This window comes from Callorhinchus milii, unplaced genomic scaffold (genome assembly GCF_018977255.1).
Source record: "Callorhinchus milii isolate IMCB2004 unplaced genomic scaffold, IMCB_Cmil_1.0 Scaffold31, whole genome shotgun sequence".
NCBI lineage: Eukaryota > Metazoa > Chordata > Chondrichthyes > Chimaeriformes > Callorhinchidae > Callorhinchus > Callorhinchus milii.
In genome coordinates this window covers 1,484,524-1,502,075 of record NW_024704772.1, presented here as the reverse complement: position 1 = coordinate 1,502,075, position 17,552 = coordinate 1,484,524, and the positions used below count along the sequence as shown (strand labels likewise).

At 51.0% G+C, this 17,552-nt stretch overlaps 1 protein-coding gene across 1 annotated transcript in view; it reads left to right on the top strand.

Annotated features, from left to right (window-relative positions):
• Positions 1–61: 61 nt before the first annotated feature.
• Positions 62–17,552, top strand: part of ap2a1 (adaptor related protein complex 2 subunit alpha 1) — a gene marked incomplete in the record, with an annotated part of 19,991 nt that continues 2,500 nt past the window's right edge. The window contains 15 exon segments of the mRNA XM_042345118.1: positions 62–148; positions 6,572–6,640; positions 8,237–8,379; positions 8,900–9,093; positions 9,598–9,727; positions 10,234–10,335; positions 10,749–10,857; positions 11,166–11,316; positions 11,627–11,795; positions 12,206–12,343; positions 12,584–12,766; positions 12,900–12,997; positions 13,287–13,518; positions 13,957–14,127; positions 15,310–15,455. Coding sequence (XP_042201052.1) covers positions 82–148; positions 6,572–6,640; positions 8,237–8,379; positions 8,900–9,093; positions 9,598–9,727; positions 10,234–10,335; positions 10,749–10,857; positions 11,166–11,316; positions 11,627–11,795; positions 12,206–12,343; positions 12,584–12,766; positions 12,900–12,997; positions 13,287–13,518; positions 13,957–14,127; positions 15,310–15,455 — 2,102 coding nt within the window.

Sequence of the window (17,552 nt, the reverse complement as noted above, 5' to 3'; positions counted from 1 at the left end):
CCCTCTCTCCCTCTCTCTCTCTCCTCACCGCAGTCTCTCTCACTCGACAACCCCCCCCCTCACACACACACACAAGACAAGATGCCGGCCGTGTCGAAAGGCGACGGGATGAGGGGGCTGGCGGTGTTCATCTCGGACATTAGGAACTGTAAGTGGGCCGAGGGAGAGGGGGGGGGGGGGGTGTGGTGGGGGGGGGTCAGTGACATAGACACACAGAGAGACAGACAGAAAGCTCTTCCCCCCCCCCACTCACCCCTCACCCCCACCCCCCACAATTGGGGCATTGCTCCCTGTTCTTTAACCCCCTCCCCCCCCCACCACACTCACTCTCTGTGTATAAGGAGGGGGTGTGTGTGTGGGGGTGGGGGGTGTGTGTGGTTGTGGGGGTGTGTGGTTGTGGGGGTTGGGGGGGCCCCCCCTTTAAATCGTTTTCTTATTAATCATCATCGTTAATAATGATGATAATCGATAATACTAATAATAATCGTTGCGGTTGACACAGCGCCTTTGTCACGCCTTCAAGACGTCTCGGAAGCGCCTCACGACATTGACTGTACATTTTGTGGGTGACTGACACCGCAAAACATAGGTCTTGTTATTATTTATTGGAACAGCGTTATCATATCATTTATGCCTGGGATTATATACATATATATGGTCATAATGTATATGCTGTGCTATAGCTATATAGTTTGCGTGTGATAATGTATGTACTCAGATAAGTGTGTGTGAAAGGCGCTATACAAATGTAATTTTGTTGTGTGATGTGTAGGGACAACAGTCTATAGTCAATATATATGGTCTATTGTACAACAGTCAATTTCTATATTGGCAGATAATCTGTATATTTTTGTATATCTATATTGTATACATTTGTCCAAATGTGTGCAATTTATATATTCCGTATTCATCTAATCTCTATTATATATCTAAATCTATCTTATGTTCGTACGATATATGTATTCAATTTATATAAAATCATATTTTTAAAACGTCTGCTGCATAAAATCTATTTTACGTACAGCGTATGTGTGAGACATGTACACAATTGATATAGGTTTTCTATGTGCATATAATCTATTTTTGTATACAGTATATACATGTATGTGTGTGTGTGTGTGTGAGACAAACTGTTCTTCAAATTCCATTAATTCCCCGATGCCTCTGATCTGCACCACTCTTCCTGTCTTTCTCCCTGAACCGCCCCTTCCCCCAGGTGTTTGGGTGGTGGGATATTGTCCAGCACCTTGGGATGTCCTCCCAACATAAACGGCTCTATACAAATGTAATTTGTTGTTGTTGCCCTTTTATTTAAATAGCGGGCTCTCGCTGACTGCAGTAATGCTGATGCCTTTCTCCTCCCCCCCCCCCCATTCTGCTGCCTACTCCCCCGCCTGCCATCCCTTAGCGCCCATTTAATTTTAATTTGCACCCCATACTGTTCACAGGGTTGGTCTGTAACATACTTTGCAATTTGAAAGGAGGGAGGTTGGGTGGGAAGAAGTGGGGAGGGGGTGGAGGGTACAGGCTCCCCAGTCGCAGATTCCCACCTAAACCCTACACATGGTCACTGCCTCTTGGAGGGACCTATATACAGGCAATATTTTGTTGTTGTTGTTGTTTCGGGGGGGGATGAGTTCAACAGCAGGGCGTTCATTCTTAAACATGAGTGGGTAGACCTGAGAGGGGGAGAAGGGAGGAAAGAGAGAAATAATAGAATTGATGGGGACCGGGCAAAGGGAGAATTTCCCCACTCCGCTGCCCTGCCTTGAATTAATGCACCTGTCCCCGCACGCGCTCCCTCACTGCAATCTGGAACGTTGCAGTGCGGTGAGGATGTGCAGGCAAAATAAAACGACGGGGCTTAAACAATCAGCACAAAAATGCCAGGGTTAAACCCAACAACCGGTTAGTTAGTTAGTTGGCAAGCGCTGTGCGTGGCATCGGTGAGGAATAAAATGGTGTCTGAAGTGATGTGGGGGCTGGGGGAAGGGAGGGGGAGAGAGAGAGAGAGAGAGAGCGAAGTGAGAGAGAGAGAGAGAGACCCACTCCTCGCTGTAGGTCAAAATCAGCTGCGAATCAGGCTGGGTTTTGTAAATGGAACAGCATGGTTTGAGTGAGAATGACAGCACCTTTTAATGCAGTATGTGTGAGAGAGATAAATGTGGTGTGCGCGTGTGTGCGAAAGATGTGCGTTTCACATTAGGTAATCACTTGTGTTGGGTGGTGCTGAAACCACCATCAAAACTGGAGTCTAAATATCTGCAGTAAAACAACGCCAGCCCCTGTCTGCGTTAGTCTGTGACTTACCCTATATCCCAGTTTTACAGTAGCCTTGAGTGGTACTGAACCTTGACCACAACCTCAGGGTCACTAGGTACAGCTTTGATCCATTTAAAGGCAAAAAATGCCTTTTCTGCTTTTCTATTTTGCTCCCCAAACCCGTGTGGAGCATCGAAACAGGAGGAGGCCATTCAACCCCTCGAGCCTGTTCCGCCACTCTATAAGATTGTGGCTCATCTGTAGCTCAGCTCCAATTACCCACCCTTATCTCATGTCCCTTGATACTCTGTGTGTGTGGTGTTAGTAGACAACCTCATGTTGACAGTGGCTCTGCTTTGATGTCCTAAGGTGGCATCTCGGTTTCCTGTCTCCTCCGAATAAAAAATAATTTGGTCGCTCAATCCATGACCGTTTGTGGGACGCTGCTCTGTGCAATTGGCTGCTGCGTTTCGCCCACAAAATTCATAGTCACTACACTTTACAGTGAGTGTATCCCGTGAAGCGCTTTGAGATGTCTCAATGAGGCGATAAGGCGCTATATCAAATGCAAGGATTATATTATGATAAAACAGCAGTGCTTCCATCAATGCTGTACTTGAGTGGCAGCCTGGACTGTGAGCTCACGTGGGACTTGAACCCACAGCCTTCTGACCTAGAGTTGATACCGAGTCATCAAGAGTTGTTTGAATCAATATCGAGTTCAGTTGATCCCAGGCTCAAACCCATCCCTTCAGTGTGAGAATACTACCCCCTTTGAGATGCCTGAGGTCCACGTCAGGCGGCTCGTACGTGTGTTTACCATTACGCAGACGGTTTTGCCGAGATGCAGGTTTGTGCATCGCAAATTGTCACTATTTTGTAAGGTGGTTTGGAGACTGCATCCTGGCTTTTGAGCTGATGTGATGTGGAGTCCTGTCGCTCAGTGGTTAGAGCACTCGCTTTGCAGGCGAGAGACCTGAGTTCAATTCCAGGCAGAGGGCGAAACCTTGAGCAAGTTTCCTTACTCCACACAGAGCCTAATAATAATCCCTCCAAAACCAAAAAACAATAATAAATTGGTCATTTTCAATCCACGACTGTTTGTGGGACATTGCTGTGCGCAATCGGCTGCCGCGTTCGCCCACAAATATACAGTCAATTCACTTTGCACTGTGTTCTGTGAAGCGCTTTGGGACGTCCTCCCGACGTGAAAAGCGCTATATCAAATGCAAGGATTATTATTATTATATTATTAAGTAAAGGGTGCAGAATTGTCTCTAGCCTTGTCCCAGCTAACCCCACTGTGTGAATCTTCCCCTTGCAACCTCCCCACACCCCCCCCTCGTCCACTTGGCACTGCTTGGGCTGAAGGCAGCTGCCCTGTGTGGAACTTTGCCCAGGTTGGAGTCAGTGCCTGGGACTGGGAGTGGGTGAAGAGCATTCAGTGAGGTGGGAACGCCTCTCCCTCACCCCAGTGCCCGCTGAGAAGCACAATAGCTGATTGTGAGGAGCTCGGCGCTGCCCCGCCACTCCAGCCACAGGAGACTGTGCGGAGAAGGCAAGACACTCTTCCTGCAAGCAGCGCCAATCAAAGACTCTACTTGCCGGGTTTAAATCTCAGCCCATCACTGGTTATAAACCCTCCAAAAAAAATCTGGTCACTCAATCTATGACTGTTTGTGGGACACCGCTGTGCGCAATTGGCTGTCGCATTTCGCCCACAAAACACACAGCCACTACACTTGACAGAACATCCTGTGAAGCTTTGAGACGTCTCAACGACGTGATACAGTGGTATATCAAAGGCAAGGATTATTATTATGATTCACCTCTTTGACCGCACTTTTCCCTTCCCTTGCCTCCAGTCCTCACCCCCCACGGCTTGGTTGCTCAACCAGCCGTGTCGAGTGCTTTGAGACTTTCTCCACACATGATGGACGCTGTGCAAATGCATATTGTATTGTGTGAGCAGCAGTGTTCTGTAAATATTGCTGTGTGTGTGTGTAAATCTGTGGGTGGGAGGATTTCTGAATACAGCCGTTTAAGGGGGAATGTAGTGCTGAGCGGCAGAGGAGGGAAAGAGATGGCATGTAGGAGAGGAATGGCTTACTGGATTACACAGCGAAAAAGCTCTGGACAGAAGTGCTACCCCCATAGGGGATTGTTAACACTTAAGTAAAGGTGTGTGAATTAATTGGTGTTATCTACAATTGCTTCCGTAGCTGTAGATATTAATAACTACTGATTTTTGTAAACCTCACACTTGTCATCGTGTCATCATATCGTCAAAATATCCCAAAGCGCCTCACAGGTATTTCCAGCAAAGGGCAGTGACCGTGTGTTTTGTAGGCGAATACTGCAGCCAATTTGGCACAACAACTTCCCGCAAGCAGCCATGAAATGAACGACCATTTTTATTTAGAGGATTGTCAGCCAGGAATTGTCAGCCAGGAGACTCCCTTCTCTTTTCCAGTGGTGCCATGGGTGATCTTTAACGTCCACCTGAACAGGCGGTCGGGACCTTGGTTTCTCATCTGAAGGGCAGGAAGCCCCACAATGCAGACCTTCTGCCCCCACCCCCACCTCAGCACTTCATTGGAGTGTCAATCTAGACTGAGCTTAAAGTACTGACGTGGCCTTGAATCCACATACGTTCTGACTCTCAAGTCGAGAGAACTACCCAATGAGTCAGGCTGACATTTTCCTTACTTCCCAGCAGTTTGAAGGAACACAGCAAGGAACTCCCGCTATCCGCTGAGCCTTGTCATATTCACGGCTTCTTCGCAAAACTATGTTGAAAGGATCATTAAAGGCAGAGCAAAGGAGGGTTAGATGGCAACCAGATGCCAATGGCTTAGGACAGAGGAATAACTGTATTCTTGCTCCACACCGCTTTGCTTTCGTGTTCTCCCTTCCTCTGAGAAAATGTTCCGTTTGCAGACAAAGCACACCGGGTCCAGGAGGAATCTCAGCAAACGCTCTCCCACAGCGGTGTGAGTGACCAATTTAAGTGGAAGGTTTCTTGGCTGTAACCAAGAGAGTAACTCCCTTCTATTTCCCAATCCTGTAGCGTCAGGGGATCTCTCACATCCGCCCGAAGAGGCAGTTGACGAGAAAGTGCAGCCTGTGCTGAAGGGATTGAATGAAGTTGGAGTCAGTTTGAGTACAGTTTGCATGCGATTCGGTGTGCAAAACTTTCAGAGAGCGGACACGGTGGGTCGATGGTCTCCTCTGCTGTAGGATTCTCATAGTGTAGTGGTTAGCATGATTGACCTCAAGTTGGATTCCTGGGCGGGACAGAACCTTAGTTTCCTTACTCCACACTCACGCTTGTTGTTTACCAGCAGTAAGTAGGAACCCGGTTGTTAGTCGATTGACGAGTCACTTACCAGAGGTAATAATCCATTATTAAAAAAAAGTCACTCAATCCACAACTGCTTGTGGGACACTGCTGCGTCTCACAAAAATACAGTCAATTCACTTTACAGTGGAGCGCTTTGAGAGGTCTCAACGATGTGATGAGGCTCTGTATCAAATGCAAGGATTGTTATCAATAAAATTCGCAGCCTCTGTGTAAGAAGGACGCGTCTCTCCACGGGTGGAGATGATTTTATTTTCTGCCCGGTTTGGGATAATAATAATAATAATTCCTGTGGAAAGAGCAGAGAGCTTCAAAAGTCATTGCTAATTCAAGATTGTGCCGTGGGGTTGCCTGGCTGTCTTCTCCGTTAATCCACCCTCCATTAAGGAGCTCGGAAACGACAACCACACAATTCTGAAGGCGTTTGTGTCCCAGACAGTCGCTCTCAGACACTGCAGACTCTTCTTACCTTTCACTGCTTCTTGTGATTGTGAGCGGAGTGCTCCCTCGGGCTATCTCTACCTCCCAACGTACACACACGCGCGCGCACACACGCGCACACAATCTGCTTCCATTGGACTGTCCGTTCAAAGTTTTATGCGGAAATCTCTCTTCATCCTGACCGCAGAGCACGCAATCCAGGCATGACCTCCCCTGACCTCTTTGTGGCTCTGCCCAACTGCAACCATCTTCACCCTCAGCTCTCATTCACAAATATATTTCTGTAGCGCCCGTCACGCAGGATTGGGGGTGTGTGGAGAGAGAAAAGTGGCAAAGGAGTGAGACAAAATGGAGAGTTCTTTCAGAGAGCCAGCACGGGCACAGTGTGCTGAAAAGCCAACGCAGACATGGGTGAATGGCCGCTTCCTGTGCTGTCCGTCCGTTCCAGGATTCTATAAGCGTTTTATTTTATTTTATTTTATTTTAACATATGCGTTTCCCTTTCAGGTAAAAGCAAAGAAGCCGAAATTAAGCGAATAAACAAAGAGCTGGCAAACATCCGATCAAAGTTCAAAGGTACGAACGACAGAGTTTGCAGATGAAATGGTCTGGTGGCTGGTCCTGGCTGGGGACGGAGGCGGGGAGATTTTAGTGACTGACCATTGCTGCATGTGTATGTGTGTGTGTGTTTGTGCACACACACACACACACAATCTCCATCCATGAGGGTCAGTGTTCAGCAATCACCTTGGCCCAGGCTGAGATCTGCTGACTCAAACGGAACTGGGGATCGAACTAGCGATCTTCCATATCTGCACGGCTCTGGAGAGAGACATGGGGGGGGACGCATTCCATTTGCAAAGTGTGGAGCGAGTGTGTGTGTGTGTGTTTGTGTGTTATACACATGCAAAGGCACACATACCAGTAATCATTAGACTGCCTGTTGTCAGATGTTAGAGATAGAGCCCACGTTAGGAAATTGGGAAATACCTTTGCACCCAATACAGCTGTCAGAGAGAAAGGGGAAGTGTTTCTGTCTCCCAGGAATATGTGGTGGGGTGGGTGTCAACCACCTTCAGACATGACTGAGCCACACAATAATTTTGAGTGCGTGTGTCTGTCTCTCACTGTGTCTATCTTTTTCTCTCTCGCTCTGTCTCTCACTGTGTATGCCTCTCTCTTTCGCTCTCTCACACTGTGTCTCTCTCGCCACTCTCGCCTTATCTCGCTCTCCTCTCTCTCTCTCTCTCTCTCTCGTCTCCTCTCTCCCCTTTTCCTCTCCAGATTGCAGCCCTTGCAATTTAAAACCCCAGCGACCTAACAGAAAGCAGCATCTCTTTCTACAGCACGTCCTGCCTTCCTGTCGGGGTCACGAGTCCGTCTGTTTGTGTGTTTTCAACCCAGGGAAAGCTCGCGTGCATCAGCAGGGTGTCAGCAGGCATCACTCGGCAAAGGGGAAGGGCGAGGGGAGAGGGAGGGAAAGGGAAGAGATTTGTATAAGCAAAGCCCTACTTGTGACTGCACTGTGTAACAATAATAAATTGCATTTGCACAGCGCCCCCTCACCCCCTCATGCAAGGCAGCGTCCCACAGCGCTTGAGCACGAGCTGAGCCGGGGTGGGGCGGGCGCAGGGTGAGGAGGGTTGACCGAAGACTCAGTCAAAGAGGAAGGTCTTCTGGCACGACCTGAAGATAAGGAAGGAAGGGCGAGGCGGCGGGGTCGTGGGAGAGTGTTCCAGAGTGTTTCAGGGCATCGTAACTGGAAGTGCGGCCACCAATGGAGTACAGGTGCAACCAGCTCAGTTTGACAGCAGGCCTAGCAGCTGCTTGCCTGGTGGCGAGGAATGCTGAGATCTGCCTTTGTCTGTGGCGTGACGGTGTATTTGGGTGGGTGAGACGCAAGTTTTTTTTTAATGCAAGAGAGCTGTGCACGTACAGCACATCACGCGAAGAGCTCCTGGCGTGAAAGAATGTGTCAAATGCAAGGATTATCATCTTTAGAGTCACTAGTGTGCCACACCCGTGTATAAACTGCAGCCTTACAGCCAGGTTTACTCGCTTGCACTGACAGCGACTCTCCGGGGGCAGATTTTGTAGCAGTTCCAACCCTCCTCACCTGTTCCTCTCTTTCTCTCTCTCTCTCTCTGATCTCTCTGCCCTTCCCTCTCTCAGGAGACAAGGCCCTAGACGGCTACAGTAAGAAGAAATATGTCTGCAAGCTGCTCTTCATCTTTCTGCTGGGCCACGACATCGATTTCGGCCACATGGAAGCCGTCAACCTGCTCAGCTCCAACAAGTACACTGAGAAGCAGATCGTGAGTGTGTACAGTTTGCTAGTTTCACTGTGACTGTACAGCGTCCCATCCCCTCTTCCCAACACTAGGTCCTCACTCCCTACAAACCACCGCCACACTTCCTAGTAACTCACTGCGGTAACACTTTGAGATGTTTGGATGTGACAAGACGCTGCATCGAGTATACATGTTAGCAGAAGCAGGACTTAAGTGCGTGTGTGTGTTTTTTTTTCCTGCCCCCCCCTTCTCTTCCCCTCCCAGTGAGAACCAGTGAGGCCAGTCGCAGAACATTCATCGCGCAGAATACCCACAAGCCTATCTGTGTCGCTTGATAATACACCACACAGTGGACTCATCCCTGAGCTGTAGATAAGGAGTGGTGGTGGCGGGGTGGGGCTGGTGTAAGGCGGAGGGATTGAGGGTGAGAGTTCCAGAGTTTTGGGCGTGGCAGCTGATGGTGGAGCGGAGGGTCGAGATTTCAAACCCAGAAGCCCCTTTAGGCAGCTGCAAATGTTATAAATGCCATCTCTTGTGTCCTCAGGGTTACCTTTTCATCTCGGTGCTGGTGAACTCCAACAGCGAGCTGATCCGCTTGATAAACAACGCCATCAAGAATGATCTGGCCAGCCGCAACCCCATCTTCATGTGCCTGGCCCTGCACTGCATCGCCAACGTGGGCAGCAGGGAGATGGCAGAGGCCTTTGCCTCCGAGATTCCCAAAATCCTCGTGGCTGGGTAAGGCAGTTCCCTCCAAAGCGTCCTAAGGTTTCTCTCTGACCACCTTTTCTCTCTCTTTTTGGCTCAGTCTCCGAGTCAGATGGTTGTGGGTTTGAGTCCACACATGCACACACATGCACGAGTGCACCTTGAAGCTCACAGTTGTAGCTGACGCTCCAATGCTGGGAGAGCGCCACAATAGCAGAGGCACTCTCCTTCGGATGAGATGTTAAACTGAGCTCCGTCTGCGCCCCGATCAGGTGGACGTTAAAGATCCCGGTGACGCTATTTGAAAAGAGAAGGAAGTTTCTCTCTCCTGGTGCCCAATTGCCCAGATAAAATCACTTCATTGAAGACATCGCTGTGCACAAATTGGCTGCTGTGTTCGCCTACGAAAACACACAGTCACTAGACTTTACAACGATTGCTGTGAAGTGCGTTGAGACGTCCTCCTGACCTGGAAGGCTCTGTATCAAACGATTGTGGTTTAAAATGGCTGACTGCGTGCTTGTGTGTTGTCAGGGATACCATGGACAGCGTGAAGCAGAGTGCCGCCCTGTGTCTGCTCCGTCTCTACAAGACGTCCCCGGATCTGGTGCCCATGGGCGAGTGGACCTCTCGCGTTGTGCACCTGCTCAATGATCAGCACCTGGTAACCAATGCTTGTCTCTCTCCATTGCTCTAAACAAAGCACTGAGTGTCTGCTTAGGTGGCACCTGCAGCTGATGCCTGCCAGTGAGAAGCTGAAGGTTAATCACAGAGCACGTGATGTACAGTGGGGGCTTATGTCCTGTTTGTACAGTGTGGGCCGTATAGGTCTGAAAAGAGAAAGGAGTTTCTCTCTTTCTCTATCTCTCTTCTCTCTCGCAGTGAGTTTAAGACACGTTTCTCGGCAGACAATCACCCGGATAAAGTCGCTCATTCACTTCACCAGGGTGTCGCTGTGTGGAAATTGGCTGTGCTGTGGGAGAGGGGGGGAGGTTTATGAATAAGGCGACTTGCAGCGTGGGGGCGCGGGGGTGGGGGGGGTGTTCCATGAGTTGATAGCGGGGGCAGGTGGGAGTTGTATGGTTGCGGTTGACAGAGCCGGTGATGGTGGGGGTGTTACAGTGGAGGACGTGCGAGTGGTGTTGATTACACGGTTACTGTCTGTTTCAGGGGGTGGTGACCGCAGCTACCAGCCTCATCACATGTCTCAGCAAGAAGAACCCAGACGAGTTTAAGACGTGTGTCTCGCTGGCTGTGTCCAGGCTCAGTCGGGTAAGCGAGAGAACAGCCCCCTGATTTACACTTGAGTTTACATCAGCCGTGCCCAGCACTGATCCACAGCATCGGTTTCCAGGCCCTCGTGCCTTTGCTATGTGTTTCGTTTCTCCCTGACTTTTCGAGTTCTTCCTCGTTCCTGGATCTATTGTTCACAGACCTTGCCCTCACCCTCTGGAACTCCCATCGCTCGTCCCCTCCCTTTCCTCCCTCAAGAACCCTCTCAAGGCCGACTGCGCCTTCGGTTATCCTCCTTCTCCACCCCTCCCCCAACCCCCAGCTCGGGTCTAAATCCCTGACTGCCCAACACCTTGGGACGACAACCTGACGTGAAAGGCGCTGCGTAAATATGAATAAATATTGTTGCCCGTTGAGTTGAAGTGTAAATTACTTGTCTCCCCTTTTTCCAGATCGTGTCGTCCGCCTCCACTGACCTCCAGGATTACACCTATTACTTTGTTCCTGCGCCCTGGCTGTCTGTCAAGCTCCTGAGACTCTTGCAGTGCTACCCTCCCCCTGGTAAGACAACCCACCCCCCCCACCACCCCCTCTTCTCCCAGTGAAATAGTTTATTTCCTATAGCCTTTTTGGTTGGCACACAAGTAACAAAATACCGTAGATTTATGCCATGAATTGGAACGCACCTGCTCTGGAAGGCTGATCAGTTGTGTTTAAAGTGGTGAATTGGCAGAGAATGGGATGAGAGCTGTCTCGATGAACGGAATGGCCTTCTCTTGGTCTCCCCATCCCGTGCTCGCCTGTGCCTCACCGCGCCATCTTTGGGGTGCGACAAGAGTTCAGTGATTTTCCCTTCCTCTTCTATGCAGAGGACACTGCCGTGAAGGGCAGGCTGATCGAATGTATGGAGACCATCCTGAACAAGGCTCAGGAGCCACCCAAGTCCAAGAAGGTGCAACACTCCAATGCCAAGAACGCCATTCTCTTCGAAGCGATCAGCCTCATCATACACTATGACAGGTAGAGCAGGGCCGGGTAGGTTGGTGGGGGGGTGGGGGTAGGCTGGAGAGTGTGGGGAGGGGGTAGAACAGGGCATCGCAGTGCCTATCTGATTGGGTCCCTCGTTCCCCCTCCGCTCCACCGTCAGGCACAAGGCCCCAAAACTTCCTCTGCCTTCCTCCCTCCCCAATTTCAAATCCAGCCTAAAGACCTTCCTTTCCGATCGTGCTTACGGTCACCTCTCTCTCTCCCTGGCTCTGGGTCACTCTCTTGAGACCTCACCCCGCGTGAAGGGCGCTGTGTAAGTTGTTGTCGTTGCGTTCTGTCACAGCGAGCCGAATCTGCTGGTGCGAGCCTGTAACCAGCTGGGCCAGTTCCTTCAGCACCGGGAGACTAACCTGCGTTACCTGGCCCTGGAGAGCATGTGTCTGCTGGCCGGCTCCGAGTTCTCTCACGAGGCCGTCAAAACCCACATCGAGACCGTCATCAACGCGCTCAAGGTGAGCCTGGCGCGTGCGTGCGAGCGAGAGAGAGTGTCAGAGGCGCGTGTGTGTGGAGGTGGGGAGTGGAGAGAGAGAGAGAGAAAGGCTCGTATTGTGAGGGGAAGGAACGACGTTGCTCATTGTATTTTATATGATAACCCAATAACTGCTCCGCTCTCACATCCACAATCCCAGTTGACATGGATGCCAGGCTCTTTAACGTACAGCTCCTTCAGTTACACAAAATATAGTCAATTCACTTTACAGTGTATTCTGTGAAGCGCTTTGAGACGTCTCGAAGATCAAATGCAAGGAGTCTTATTATTATTATTGTAGTGCGAAGCTCCCTGCCCTATGGGCTTTTTTTTCAATGCAATACACCCACCAAAGCTCTGCGAGTTTCAGACCAGCTTCTTCCTCTCCCGCAGACGGAGAGGGACGTGAGTGTGCGACAGCGAGCAGCAGACCTCCTGTACGCCATGTGCGACCGCACCAACGCCCCCCAGATAGTGGCCGAGATGCTGAGCTACCTGGAGACGGCGGACTATTCCATTCGTGAAGAAATCGTGAGTCTCCTTGCCTTTCTGCTTGTGCTTGGAGGGGGAGGGCTGGGGGTAGGTGGGGGGCAATGGTTACGCAGTGATGGGGTGGAGGGGTGAGGGAAAATAAGGCAAAGCTTGTCCTGGAAGAGTTAAGCGCTTTTGAGACCGGAATCCGTTGTTGTTGTTGTTGTTGTGGAAGGTGCAGAATAAATGTGAAATGTGTTGTATTTCTCTCCCCCCCCCCCCCCCACCTCTGTCTGTCAGGTGCTGAAGGTGGCTATTCTGGCAGAGAAGTACGCTGTGGATTACACGTGGTACGTGGACACCATCCTGAACCTGATCCGCATCGCGGGAGACTACGTGAGCGAGGAGGTGTGGTACCGTGTCATTCAGATCGTCATCAACCGCGACGACGTCCAGGGCTACGCCGCCAAGACCGTCTTCGAGGTGAGGATCTGCCCCCGAGTTGCAGCCGCGAGTCTCCCAGAGCACAGCGATGCCAATACGATGAGGCGCTATATCAAATGCCAGGATTATTAATATTATTATTATTATTATAACCTGTGTCCTCGGTTCTCAGGCTCTGCAGGCTCCGGCCTGCCACGAGAACATGGTGAAAGTCGGCGGCTACATCCTGGGAGAGTTCGGCAACCTCATCGCTGGGGATCCACGGTCCAGGTGAGCCTTGCTATATAGCAACCTTCACGCCGGGGTAGTGTCCTGGAGCGCTTAAACCGAACTTGGGTACGACTTAGGCAATTGTACGATTTATACAGATCAGACTCGTGCAGAGTTTTATTGTAAATCTAATGGGAATGAACGTTGTCTGTCTGTGTTGTGTGTGTGTGTGTGTGTGTGTCTGTCTGTGTTGTGTGTGTGTGTCTGTCTGTGTTGTGTGTGTGTGCGCGCGTGCGCGTGTCTGTCTTTGTTGTGTGTAACCCCCTCTCTCTCTCCTCGACCCGTTCAGCCCCCTAGTCCAGTTTAACCTGCTGCATTCCAAGTTCCACCTGTGTAGTGTGCCCACCCGGGCCCTGCTGCTCTCCTCCTACATCAAGTTTGTCAACCTCTTCCCCGAGACCAAGACCACCATCCAGGACGTCCTGCGCAGCGACAGCCAGCTCCGCAACTCTGACGTGGAGCTCCAGCAACGAGCCGTGGAGTACCTCAAGCTCAGCTCCATCGCCAGCACCGACGTCCTGGTGGGTATCGCTCCTCCTCCGCCTCACTCCTCCCTACCTCTGCGAACCGCATTGCTCCCTCCGCTCAGTGGGCTCAAGCCTGCTCTATGTCCCCTGGCCTGCTAGCCCCCCACCATCGGCAGTCAGGCCTTCAGCCTCTCTGCCCCTACCCTTTGCAGCTTCATCCCACAGTCTCATCGCCTCCTTCAAGACCTTCCTCTTCGAACGCGCCGTCGGTCACTCTCCTAACCCCATCCTCCCTGCCTGCCTTTCACCCCTCCTGATCCCAACCTCCAGCTCCTGTCCAAATCCTTGACTGTGCGGCGTATTGCAACATCCTCCCAATGTGAAAGGCAGTTGCCATGTAAATGTAATGTGTTGTATCAGAAAGAGCCTCTCAAGACCGTATACACTCTCTCTCTTGCTCACTCACTCTCTCTCTCTCTCGCACTCTCTCAGGCCACCGTGCTGGAGGAGATGCCTCCGTTCCCCGAGCGCGAGTCCTCCATTCTGGCCAAGCTGAAGAAGAAGAAGGGACCGGGGACCGTGACGGACATGGAGGAAGGCAAGAAGGAGCAGAGCGAGCTGAACGGGGGGGTCGAACCAGTCGCAGTCAATGCCAGCACCGTGGTGAGGCTTCTGTCTCTGACCCGGGCGTGGGGGAGGAGAGGGGGGAGGGAGAGAGAGTGAAGAGATGTGGAGGAGGGAGGAGGAGGGGATGGAGAGGAGGGAGGAGAGGCGGGAAGGAGGGGGAGAGTGAGGGAGAGAGGTGGGGGTGCCTTCCGACTCATATGATGAACAGTTTGGATGAAGAAGCCCCATCTGATCGTAGTCCAACCCTCTTTGAGTTAATTATTAAATGAGCCCTAGTGTCCTCAACCACCATTCCTGACAACCCTATTCCAGTCGTCGATTACCCTGGTGTCTGTGTGTCTGCCCTGAAATTGCCCCATTTGTAAACTCTTAACCCTGTGTGTGTCCTCTCGTTCCGCTGCCTCGGTGGGTGTAAAATTTGGCTCTGAATCCGTGTGACTCAGACACTGGCTGAGCCATTCACTCGCTGAGCCTGTGGGGGAGCTTGGATCAAGCCTGTTATATAGAGGTGTTGATCTGACAGGAGGCTGGTGGCACACAGTGCAGTCTGCTCGCTGCATGACGGTGTTTCTCCAGTAATGCTATCCTCCTGTGTGTAAGGTGAGACTAAGTGTGCTGCTTACCTTGCAGGTCAGTGTTGCCAGGCCCTGCCCTGAGTGAGTTTATTTTCTCCTCGCCTGGAGTCATTTACAGTTGGCTCCCTGGGAAGGTGAGAAAACAGGAGCAGGAGGAGGCATTTCAGCCCACCAAGCCTGACCTCTTGTACCAGATCTTTTAATCCCAGTGCCTCGCCCTTTCCTCCTCTTTACACCATAAAGACACGCCTACTTGTAATGAAATTCCTTTCATTCTTTTAACGTGCTTTGTTGATGTATATCCTGTGAAGCGCTCTGAGACGTCTCGACGACAGCTGAGTTTACGGTCACCTGTCCTCCTGTGACAGTGCAACGTAATGCTACTCCAGGCAGTGGCTTTAGGTCAGCCTGGCTCAGGCAGCGGCTCAGTTGGTTAGTACTCTCACCTCCGAGTCAGAAAGTTGTGGGTTCAAGCTCCCCACAGTGAGAATTTGTGCTCGCAGTAGTCTAGGCTTGAGGCTCCACACGTTGCCGGGAGAGCCCTGAGCTGTTGGAGGTGCTACCACTATTGGTGTCTTGTTCCCCACGTTGGTAACTGACTGGTGTATGTCTGGCTTTCCCACCCTTCTCTCCCCTCCCCCAGTCGACTCCATCTCCTTCCGCTGACCTCCTGGGCCTGAAGTCCACGCCAGCCAGCGCAGGTGGAGGCAGCCTGCTGGTGGACGTCTTCACCGACGCCCTGCCCGGCACTGGAGGGCTGGCACCCGGCTCCGAAGAGAATTTCTCCCGGTAAGCGCCTAACATCAGGCTGTGCGCGTGTGAGCACGCGTGTGCACGACCTTCTGTGACTGCTGCCAGCACGAACAAGGGTTTCACATTGCACGTTGCACGCTTTATAAGCAAGATAAAACGCTGTGTTTTTTTTTTTCCCGTCCAGCTCGTCGGGATGTCCTCACCTTCGTGAAAGGCGCTGCGTCAACTCAATTGGTTGTTGTCAGTTCAGCCTCTCTGCTCCACGCCCCCCACCCTCCATCTCACAGTCCCTTCGCCTCACTCCCTCGCTTACCTCCTTCAAGGCATGTCTCAAGACCCACCTCTTCCAACCTTTGTGCCTTCTGTCACCCTCCTACCACTCCCCCCCCCCCCAACCCCTCCTGATCGCCTTGGGACGTCCTCCCGACGTGAAGGACACTGTGTAAAACGCAATCGGTGGTGGTTGTTGTTGTTGATGATTTTCCTCTCTTGTTCCTCTCCTCACTCGCACGCCCTCTCGCTGGGGCCCCGGTGTGGACTGGCTGGGTGCAGAAGCTTGGATGCGCCCAGTGAGGGCACTGCATCGCTGTTGGGGAGCCCCCCTCTGGGCCCAGAGTAAGGCGTTCACTCCCTCCCACTCACCCACCCATCGTCAAGACAGTCTCGGCCCCAACATTGATTGTTATTTGCTCCTAATATATACAGCTTGTACCAGCTTGACTCTGGAGGGATGGGGGAGAGGAGGAGGTTGGCAAGAGAAAAAAGAAATCTGTATTTATTTACACGTAGAATCTTTTACGCCACTTTTGAACTTCCTTTTCTGCTGCAATTTCGATCTTAGTTCCCTTTTTAAGGAATAAGCTATTGTTTTTTTTTTTGACCCTTTACTTTATTGTGTCTTCCTCTCCCGTCTGTGAGCGCTGACGTGTGTTGCTCGCAATCCCACCGAAGCCCTTGACTCCGTGCTGGCTTTATCTCTGCAGGGTCTGTTTGTTGTAGGTGCGTCTAGACACTTGAGTGTTATCCTGGCTGCGGGGGGGTGGGTAATACCAGCCAGCTCTCTGCTATTTCTCTCCCTGCCTTCAAAACTCCTCGTCTTCCACTGTGCCTTTGTAACAATCCCTCTAAAAAAAAATGCGGTCGCTCAATCACCGACTGTTTGCGGGACAACAAAACACCCACAAAATACACAGTCAATACGCTTAACAGTATATTCTGTGAAGCGCTTAGAGGCGTCTGGAAGATGCGATAAGCGCTATATCAAACGTAAGAACTTACAAGGACTAAAGGCTGTGAAATAGTGGCTTGAGCCATGAGCTAAAGTTTCCCACAAGGTGAAGTTGGACTGTATATATTATTGCCAAATAACAAGTGGATTGTCCTGTCCAGATCAGTGTGTGTGTGTGTGCGCGCGTGTGTGTGTGCACTGATCTACTGGTGTTTTGTACGTAGCTCTGCCTCTCACTGTATAACAGCATGAAATGGACATTACAAATGTTATACAGTACATTTAGTTCTGGTTCCCTGGACAGAGACTGATTGTAGTTTTGTGCTCAAGTCGTCTCCTCTGTAAACCTCCAGTCACCAACCCTAAACCATTACTCCCATCTATCTACTTAACCCCGGGAGCCAGGCTGTGTCTGTTGACCCTTCTCCCCAACTAACTGCACTCTTCGCACTTCAAATGTGTGCGGTTGTCGAGTGGGCTTTAACGGGCCTTTTTGCCAATGTTTATTGGCTGTCTGGCCTGGGAGATTTTAGGTTGTGAAAGAGGATGTGAGTTGGGAGGTAAAAAGAAGATTCAAACAAGTAATTCACACTAAGCAATTAAGGGCACCTGTTAATAACCTTGCCAATAGCAAAGCGAGTGCACACACGCACACACAAGTCTAGAGAGGGAAAGAATCCCATCGAGCACAGTGGTTGAGGATATCAGCAATTGGGTTGAAATTACAGACGCACAGACACACACTGAAGGAATCTCTCTCTCTCTCTCCCTTTCTGTCAAGGACAGTCAGGTTCTCCAACTGAAAACTGGTACAGAAGCCAAAATGTCTCCCATCTGTCTCCAGCTGCCTGGAGCTCCTCTGTCTCTCTCTCTCTCTCTCTCCCTCCCGCTACGCTGTGTGCCCA